Source organism: Morone saxatilis, unplaced genomic scaffold, assembly GCF_004916995.1.
Source record: "Morone saxatilis isolate NCDOM2014 unplaced genomic scaffold, NCSU_SB_2.0 Contig12, whole genome shotgun sequence".
NCBI classification, from domain to species: domain Eukaryota; kingdom Metazoa; phylum Chordata; class Actinopteri; family Moronidae; genus Morone; species Morone saxatilis.
Genome location: NW_023339674.1, coordinates 9362293 through 9372355, shown reverse-complemented (window position 1 = coordinate 9372355; position 10063 = coordinate 9362293). Strand labels below are relative to the sequence as shown.

The 10063-nt window shown below is 40.7% G+C and overlaps 1 protein-coding gene across 2 annotated transcripts in view; it reads left to right on the top strand.

Annotated features, from left to right (window-relative positions):
* The window catches only part of arid3a (AT rich interactive domain 3A (BRIGHT-like)), a 40320-nt gene extending 33172 nt beyond the window's left edge, over positions 1 to 7148 (top strand). Inside the window, exons 5-9 of one of the 2 annotated variants that reach the window (XM_035653758.1) lie at positions 762 to 945; positions 1630 to 1877; positions 2891 to 3175; positions 4080 to 4169; positions 4945 to 7148. In XM_035653758.1, the coding sequence (XP_035509651.1) occupies positions 762 to 945; positions 1630 to 1877; positions 2891 to 3175; positions 4080 to 4169; positions 4945 to 5096 (959 nt within the window). In that variant the 3' untranslated portion in view covers positions 5097 to 7148. Of the gene's footprint in view, positions 1 to 761; positions 946 to 1629; positions 1878 to 2887; positions 3176 to 4079; positions 4170 to 4944 lie in introns of both variants that reach the window. The other variant, XM_035653757.1, reaches the window with a different exon arrangement.
* Positions 7149 to 10063: the final 2915 nt, after the last annotated feature.

The window sequence follows — 10063 nt, the reverse complement described above, 5'->3', positions numbered from 1 at the left end:
ATTTTATATAATCTTTGTTGTTCGCAGCCAAACAACAAATGAAGGACTGAAACCTGCTCTCTTCTTATCAACAGTTTGCTCACATTTGTTGACACTTTAACATTAATGTTTAAATATTTATATGAAAGGGTAGTTTAAATTGATATAAAACAACTCTAAAGGTCAAGGGCTGGATAATACTATATTTTATAGGCCGGACGGAGGATGGATGAATGGACCAGCAGTTTGAGAGCCCTGTGAAAACTCTAAATGTTTAAATTATTGTTATTCTGTCTGGTTAACGAAAAACAACCATCAAAATATAATTATATCACACAATTCTTCTCCAGTACACCATGCTTTATTGCCCAAATGTGTTTGTGTATCTCGTCCTCATTAGAGAGGTGTCTAAAGTTGTTTACTTCGACAATCCATCAATCCATTACATGACTGAATTTAGATAAACTGGCATTGAAGCTCACACTGGTCTCAAAGATCCTCCATCCTTCCTGCCGTGGTTAAAGCTGAATGAATTATTATTATATGTTATTATACCTCAGCACCATCATTCTGAGTCATCTTGAAGTCTGTAATTGGCTGGTAAAATGGTTAAAGCGCCCTCTAAACGTCCATCTGCCTGTACTGTACTGTAACATATGTCAAACCTCAAAGATTCCCAGCAAGGGAAGATGTTTCTGTTGACATGAAAAGAAGTTTCCATGACAGTGTTTTGTTTTTTTTGTCTCTTTGTTGACTGTTTCCCTCCGTGTGTGTTATTCCAGGAACCCCAGTGAACCGTATTCCCATCATGGCCAAGCAGGTCCTAGATCTGTACATGCTCTACAGGCTGGTGACAGAGAAGGGCGGCCTGGTGGAGGTCATCAACAAGAAACTGTGGAGGGAGATCACCAAAGGACTCAACCTGCCTACCTCAATCACCAGTGCAGCCTTCACCCTCCGCACACAGTCCGTACACACACACACACACACACACACACACAGAACACAACTTATAAGTAGCTCATGTATTGGACAGCTTTGGTTACTGTAATCTTTCCAGCCACAACTCTCTATACCCATAATCCTTTTGTTCTGCTCGGTGTTTCAAGCGTGTGGCGCTGCTGGCTTTCAGATGTCAACATCCATTCGTTTTACCAACTAGGTCACCCTAACCCTTATGAGAATGCAATTTTAAATATGTCACTTTGAGTTATTGTCCATCACTTAATATCTTGTATGATTAAGAGCTGTGTTTTTATTTTAGAGCTAATTAATTCACTGTAGCCTGTGATCTAATAACACTTATGAGGTGTTTGAAAGGGTCCTTTTGGAAATGTGGTACTTCCATAACATTTGGGCATTTATGACAGACAAATTAGTAAACAGTCAAAGCAGCAGACACTGACATATGTAGACTTTTAGTCCCTAGTATAGGTGAAACCTTAAAAACAATAGATCAAACCCTATCTTTCATTAGACCGACACAATGGACTCCAGCTCCTCCAGAGCTACACTAGACATTATACAGCTGTTTTCACATGCTGATCAATCGTCCTCATGATGAGAAATCTGATGTGTGAAAAAGCTGAAGTTTTATGAATTAACTGACATTTTCAGCAGCACATAAATACATTATTGTGTTCTTTCCAGATACATGAAGTACCTGTACCCATATGAATGTGATAAGAGGGGTCTGAGCAACCCCAACGAGCTCCAGGCAGCCATCGACAGTAACCGGCGGGAGGGCCGACGACAGAGCTTCGGCAGCTCCCTCTTCACCTACTCGCCCAACGGGACGCCCACAATGCTCTCGTCGCCGAAGCTTTCCGCTCCAAGTGTGGGCCTGCCGGTGAGCACCAACGGGTCCTCGCTGACCCCCATCCAGAAGATCAAGAAAGGTAGGATTTGTGTATTATGCTGCACTCACGTCACATGGGATTAACTGAAGCTTAAAAGAGGTCATTAGAACATTTAATGACTGATTTTAGTTTCTCAAGTAGATGGGTTAGTCGCGACACTACAATAGACCCTTTTCACAGCAGCCTTTTTGACATGAAATAGTAGGGTAAACACAGGTGTTATAAACAATGATACTAATTAAGGTTTGTTCCATTTAGGTCAAACAGAGTCAGGGTGCTCCTATTGTGCATGCTGGTTCACTGGTAACACCTGTGTTTACCCTACTATTTCATGTCCAAAAATGCTGCTGTTGAAAAAGGTCTATTGAAAATTGCAAAGACAATCATTCAAATCTGCCTTTATCATTAAGAAATGAATATATCAATCCTAGTACCAGTACCAACTTTGTGTTTGCAGCAGAATAAGTGCACACATTATTTCCTCAAGTAGAAGTACTGATTCAACTTCTTTACTCAAGTAGTTAACTGAAACTTCAAATAGGGTCGAGTCTCCCTCTCTTGCCTGTTTCTTCTCATTACGTCTTTTTCATCTTGTTACGTCTGTCATGTGTGATATAGAAAAAGAAGAACAAGATACTTTATTAATCCCCAATGGGGAAATTCTTTTTTCACTCTGTTTACACACACAAAATACCATCATGTACTCACACTTAGGTTTACAGACATGCAAATGTGGAGAGATGGTAGACCGTCTGATAGACCGTCACATAGCACAGATATCTGTGTTAAAAGTTGTCAGATGAATAAATACTGAAATCACCTTCACCTCTGTATTTACTACCAGAAAGCAGATATTGCAGATGCTTATTTTTTTAGTTTGATTTGCTTCCTCTCTAAGCAGTAACGTAGTGTGCATCTTAAAAACCAGCTGTTTTTCTGTCAGTGTGGTCAGGGGAGGAACATAATATATATCCTGCCTGGATAACTCATCATATTCAGCTGAGTGTGCTTGACTTAAGTTCCTCTCCCTCTCTGTGGTATCCGGTCAGAAGAGGATGGAGGCCAGTCGCTGCCGGGAATCGGAAGGGCTCGTCTGCCAGTGGGAGCATTCGCGGGTCACTCCGTGGTGGCTGTGCAAGCAGCGGCGGCTCAGGCAGCGATGGCTCAGGTGGCGGCTCTAGAGCAGCTGAGGGACAAACTGGAGGCTGGCGAGCCACCGGAGAAGAAGATGGCACTGCCGGCTGAGGACCACCACCGACTACTGCAGAGAGCGCTGCAACACAACCTGCTGGCCATGACCGCTCAGATACCCATGAACATCCGCATCAATAACCAAGGTACTGAACACACTGTTTCACACTGTCTCATATATTCAGCTAACACGAAAAAAGCAAAGCTACCAGTCAGACGTGATTTTAAAGGGCTGATGTGTCACTACACTGATGCAAAATGAAAGTGTAATTTCCAATTCTATGATCTCTGATTACTGATGAAACCACACTATCCTGTCTTGATAAAAGCAAATCTAATCTCCGGTCCGACAGTTAATATTAATATTAATCTCCATGTTAAATTCAATAAAGTTAATACTCTGCCATTTATTTCTGTCTGAGTGACGGCTTGCAGCAGATAGGATCAGGATCATTTGGTTCAACAGACATCAATATATGCATATTATCGACATAAAATAAATTGATAACATCTGGTGATGAATGAAATTGCCATAATGTAATAATAATAGAAGAGGCTGTGTCGTGTTGTCTTGAGGAATTTGAAAATCAGACAAGGAAATGTTACCAGAACAGTCATATTACTACATATAATAGTCTATGTTACTGCTGTGGGAATTATTGTGGATTTCACTCATTGTTACACTTCCTGGCAGTTAGTATCTCAAGACATTCTTGCCATCTCACCACAAACCACAGCGCCAAACAGTGAGGAAGCAGGCCTATATGCTGACCTGAATAACTTATAGAAACAGATGCATGCATGCACACAGAACATGTGTGTTTTTGTCTTGTCTGGGGATTCCCTTCTTTGATCGTATAGCAAGGTTATCTGATAGAACAACGCAAACTGTTTCTCAGTACTGATAATACAGGTGACTTCAGAGAAATGTTGAATTGGACAGTTTCGGAAAGTCGTTTGCGTTGTGAGGGAATATAGCCTTCTGAATTTGTTGTGTACATGATTGGGTCTTCTTAACACATCTCTGCCCTGTGGGTGTCTTCCTTACAGAAGGCAGGCAGGACTCTGCCCTGAACCTCACCACCAATGGCACAAGCAGCATCAGCATGTCGGTTGAGCTCAATGGAGTGGTGTACACTGGTGAGTATCGCTGTCGTGTGGAACAGGAAGTCCAGCTGATCACTTCCTTTCATGTTTAATGTCTCTCTGAGAGTAAGATGAGAACATCGACTCTCACATGACTGCGTGTTGAGGAAACAGAAGGAAACAGCTGGCCTCGCTCACTCTAAAGTTAAGAAATCTGCCTACCAACAGCTCGACAATCACTAATTAATGTGTTGTTTAAAGGTCCAGTGTGTAACATTTAGGAGGATCTATTGACGGAAATTGAATATAGTATGTTTTCATGAGTGTATAATCACCTGAATATAGGTGTTTTTTGTGACCTTAGAATGAGCTGTTTTAATCTTCACCTTCCATGATGTCTGCTATGTTGAACCACCATGTTTCTACAGTAGCCCAGAAGGGACAAACAAAGCTCTAGACAGAGACGTTTATTCACACATCTTGCGGCCACCGTAGATTCTCCCTAGTGCCTGGAAGAGGAGGGTGAAGCAACAGACTCACGATCTGCAACTACACAGCTAGATGCCACTAAACCCTACACACTGGACCTTTAATCTGAACTCAGTCTGACCTCCCAGAACCTCGCTGTCACAGTATTATTGATGCATCTGGTACCATCAAGAGCAAACAACCATAATTCCTATAATATTAAATAACTTTAATGAGAGCCAAGCTACTCTGTTTCCCCCTTTCTTCCAGCCTTTATTGTACTCTAGTCTAATCTCCTCCTACAAACAGACTTTGTATTCTAACCTTCGTTTCTGGGTTTTTCATATCTTTTTCTCTCTAGGCGTTCTTTTTGCTCAGGCAGCAGCAGGGTCGGCCTTGTCCGGTGCATCTGGATCGTCCGCCTCCAACAAGACGGTCAGCGGTCGTGTCGCTTCACAGCAGCAACAGAACACACCTACCTCAACCTCAACCTCCAGCAACTCATTGTCTTAACAAACCCCCGGCCTTTCCCCTTTGTTTTATTTTTTTTGTTTTGTTTTTTTATTACCACGCTAAGTAAAGCCAAAAATCAACCTCATTTTCTACATAATCTATGCCAAAAAGAGAAGAACCATAAACTGTACAGAAAGACACAAACTGAAACTCACATCACTTGAAGTACACTATCTCAGGTTTTCTCTCACCAACTCACCTCTTTTGTTCTTCATAGCCAAAATAATTTCGGAAAAAAAAAAGAAAAATATATATATATCCCAACTGAGAGCCAGTATATGCTAAACAAATATGTATGCACAACCTGTGAATTATTTATTTCTGCATAAATGTACAGATTAACGGAGAACAAAAGAGAAGGTAATAACTAGGAAGGGTAATGCACTGTTTACACACACAAACACAGCTACTGATTGACAGCGATGTTTTATCCTCTAGGGGAGAGATTTTTTTTATTTTATTTTATCTTTTCATTGTCATTATTATCATTATTGTTATTCTCTTTATTGTGTTTTATCATTTAAATCTTTAACAATCCTCTCACTGCAGGAAAAAAAAATCTATATATTTAGAATTCTATAAAAAAAAAAAGTAAATATGAATATCCTCTATTTTTAATCAGAAAAGCTTTAAAAGGTATATGTTGTTTCTTCAGGGCATATAACAAAGTACCGTTGTGACCTCATTTTGTGTAAAACCGTATAACCTTATTCACATGGCAGCCATTTTGGATCTCTGTGTGGAAGAGCGAGCCCGATGCAGGTCTGCACTCCTGTCGTGTGCCCAGATACACTTCATATCAATGCCACTGATTCTCCAGCGAAACAGAAACCTAAAACTAACTGGATCTCAAGAATCTGCAAGGATATTGGTTCACTTTTTTAATATATTTAGTCCATTATTGATCGCTACCAGAGTCTAGGGAGTAGCTAATTAACTACAAAGCTGACATCCCTGCAAAATTCAAACTATTTGGCTCTAAAATGAAATGTTTGTTGACATGAGGCCAGTTCAATGCATATCTATATCAATCATGCAGGTAATTTGTCAAGCTTAGTGATCAAAATGGCTGTTTGTATGAGTAAGGTCAGTTGCGCAGGTGGAAAAATGAACTAAAGCCTTTTCTTGTCGGGTTTCTTTCCCCCCCTCGCTGCGCCCCAACAGGCTGGACTTTCTGAACCTCAGCAGCGTCCGCAACCGACTGTTTCCTGTTGTGGATAATACACGTTTTTCGATAGTTCTCAGGTGTCCGTCTGCTCATCGTTTTGTACAATATCTTGACAGAGCAATGCTTTTCGACATCTTTCTCTGTTGAAAGATACAATTTTTATCCTTTTTCTAACTTGGCCTTCTTGTGGAGTGATTGTCTTACGGTCTGATGCATGCCCGTATTTGTAAGATAAAGCCCTTCAGCGATCAGGAGTGAAGCAGGAAAACTTTGATTTTCCTGTCTTAGATTCACAGGAGTCGTGTATCCACTAAAACCTTGTCATTGTGGAGACACTCACATGGACAATCAGGTGTCAGGTGACGCTATCCGAGCTTCTGAAGAAACTTACCCTGACAGTTGTTTCAGCTCATATCTGACATTTTGTTTTTTTGTATTATAGATTACAGATGTTTTTATTTTTTGTTTGAGCTTTGTGTTTTTGCATGACTTAGTGCTTCTTCTGATCCAAGTGCTTCTTATTCTGTGCTGTGACGAGGACAGGGTCTCCCTGAGACTAGCTTTTTCTTCTGTCCAGGACGTAACAGAGAATGTCTTGTGATCCTCTGACTGTTTTTTTTAGATGTTGCTTAATTGGGGCTTTTTGACAATGTTAGCTCAGAGGTAATCGTAGCTGTGGCTTGTGTCTTATTGTTTGTACGGGCATTCGCTGCAGTTAGATTTATAAAAAAAAAAAAAGAAGTGAAATCAGCCGTGGTGGAGATACCATATCATTCATAAGTAGTTGCATCTCTGCATTTTGAAGTAGATCAATCATTCAGCTTTTTGAACTTTAACCTGTGTTACCTCTCTGGACTGTCGGCGGTTAAAGATTGTTACTCAAACCCCCCGCACACACCCCCCCACAAGGGCGTCGGCTCTTGTGGGCCCGGCGGACACCGCAAGACCCGCCGCCACTACACACACACACACACGCAACACAGCAGTCCGTTGTCCTTGCCACTGGAGTTTAGGAAGTAAATCAGGCTTTGTATGTGGGTTCTGTTCTGAGGCCTTAACACAGCATGAGATGACCAGAGAGCGAGCAGTACCTCCGTCTAATCAGTTTTTACTGTTCCAGTCAAATATCACCAGATGGCTGTCGTGGCTTTGATTCTGGACTCGCTTCTCTGTGGGAAATCACCACCAGCTGCTACACAAACACCGGTCAGTTCTGAAATGTAGTTTTTATTCTCAGTCAGCCAACAACTCTCATTCAAAGATACATACTATCCTAGAAAAGAAAGGCTTTATTTGGATATTTTAAAGACAGAGACATTGGTTGATTTAACTCTCAGTGAAGCAGAAAACCACGGTGACAAATGAGGATGAGGTGAGGAATATCTACTTAAAATATGAATTATAATGTATTTGTCTAGCTGTGAAGCAGATAATAAGTTTGTAACTCACTCACAAACCAACTAACCCATGTTTAGCAGGCTTCTGCACAAGCTGGTGCTGCTGGGTCATTATCAGACCCTCAATGTTTGCCAGTCTGCGCCACCTATAGGCAAGAAAAGTAACAGCAGCAGCAGCTTTTACTCTTATATGTAAATAATTTGAAGCCACCAGCTACAGGCAGCTACCTACTGCTACAGTCTTCATGTATGCTGTTTTCTTTGTTTGTGTGTTTGAGGTTTTACATTTTACATGCGTACCACCTGTCAGCTAAAATAGGGCTTGTGGGCCACAACAGGCAGGAGACGCACGCCAAACTTAGTAACAACTGCAATGAGTCAAGCAGAGCTTGGTTAATGGTGAAGGGTTCGACACACTGGCGTCTGGAGAGGCGGGTTTAAATAACTTAGGAGCATTGACCAGATGTTCCCGGTTACCACAATGGTACCTCAGCTCCACCCAGCTGACGACCTGCAGCACAAACGCACACACACACACACACACACACACACTACACACTACACACTACACAGGACCAAGGCATAAATAAATAATAATGGAGAATCATTGTGTCATACTAACCCTCAGTGATTATTAAATACTCAAACAAAAACATAACTCAGCTTTTGGCTTTTTTTCATTCATTCATCCCTTCAGACAAGATGAAATGTTAATTATTATATATAAAGTTTATAGTTCAAATACAACAAATACAAACTTCATAAAGTGTGTTAACTTGTTTTGCCAGTTTAAAAATAATAAATGCAAAGCCTCAAACAGCTCACAAACAGCCGTTATAAAAGGAAAGCGGCTGTTGTAACAGTTGCCTGCGGGTGGCACGAGTGTCAAAACTGTAACTTGTTATTACTATTCTCACCTAAAGGTGGCAGAGTTTGGACTTTCTGTGAGTGCGCCTATATTTCTGAAACTGCTGCTGCTGTGGTGGCTCTAAAACTGGACGCAGAGTCTGGTTATAGTTGCTCGTTATCGTCGTCACTGTGTGTTTTTGTTGGTGGGATTTAGGTGAGGGTTCATGAAGTCAGCATGCTAGCAAGACTATTAGGGCTACTTTGAACTTGATGTTATCCAGGGCTGAGCAGCAAACCTAGATAACACCGCAGGACTAGACTGCATTGTTGTCTATTCGATGGCTTTCTCTTCCCCTCCCTCTTTATTTTCTCACGTGGTATCAGTCTGTTCACACACAGCGGTTCCGAGGGTTTTAACTTATAACTGAGAAACATTTGCAGAACTGAAACTCCAGTCTGTGTGAGATTACAGCTTTGTGTCAGCAGCCTTACATATGTGAGAGAGAGAATATTTACAGTCAAATACATTGTTTACGTGGTGAAGTATTTGTGGGCGAGCTTGTTGTTTTCAGCCATTTTGCCTTTTTCCACAACCCTGATTATTGATCAGATTCTCAGTGTAGATTTGTTACCGAGGCAATGTACAGACGCACACTAATGCTGAAGTGGCTTCTCTGCATTTGATAGACACCTTTATCCAAAGCATTATGCAGCATGACGACTTTTTCTCACAATCTGGGTCTTATTGTTGTAGTTTTGGCAACGGCACTCTTTAAACCACTAAAAAAAGAGGTTACAATACGGTCGTAGTGAATTATTGGGTACAGTACTAACTCTGTAGGCTCACTTTCAGATAGTTGCGTTAAGATTAGACTTGAACTCACGTGAGGCATGAATTGGTTTCGCATGGTTGAAGTTCTCATCCATACAGCCTTACAAAGTCAGAGAGCAGTAACTACAGCAGCAGTGAAACAGAAGAGAAAGGGTTTGACGTTTGTAGCTAAACTGTGAAACACACAAGCTGTAAAATGTTACACCTTATTTATTATCAAATATTATGAGCTCTGAAAAACCTACAGTATCTACATTCAAGGTTAATTAATCTTTGATGAAATACATGTTGAATATGTGATTGAACTGTAGCTAAACCACATAAAGTCATATAAGTTCCATGCTCGATAGCATTTGTTAGGTCTCTCCATTATGATTTAAGATGTAGTTATTTTCTTATTTATATGGTGTAACAAGCTCAGTTAATAAGACTTCAGAGCATCAGAGTAGATCTTTCATTTTCAGGAAACAGGAAAAAAAGTGGGTAAACTAGCGGAGTGCAGTCACAGTGGTTTGTTTGTTTACCTCTGATTTATAGTTTCTATGAATTTCCTGTTTCGTTCCTCAAAAATAAACATTTGATTGTATAAAGACTTTTTATGGAAAGATAAGATTGTGCTCTTAACTCAGTTTTGACTGAATATGTAGTTGCTGTGTTTTGCCTTTGTGGTGCAGCATAATCTCTACAGATAAAAACACCAGAACTGTGTGTGTGTGTGTGT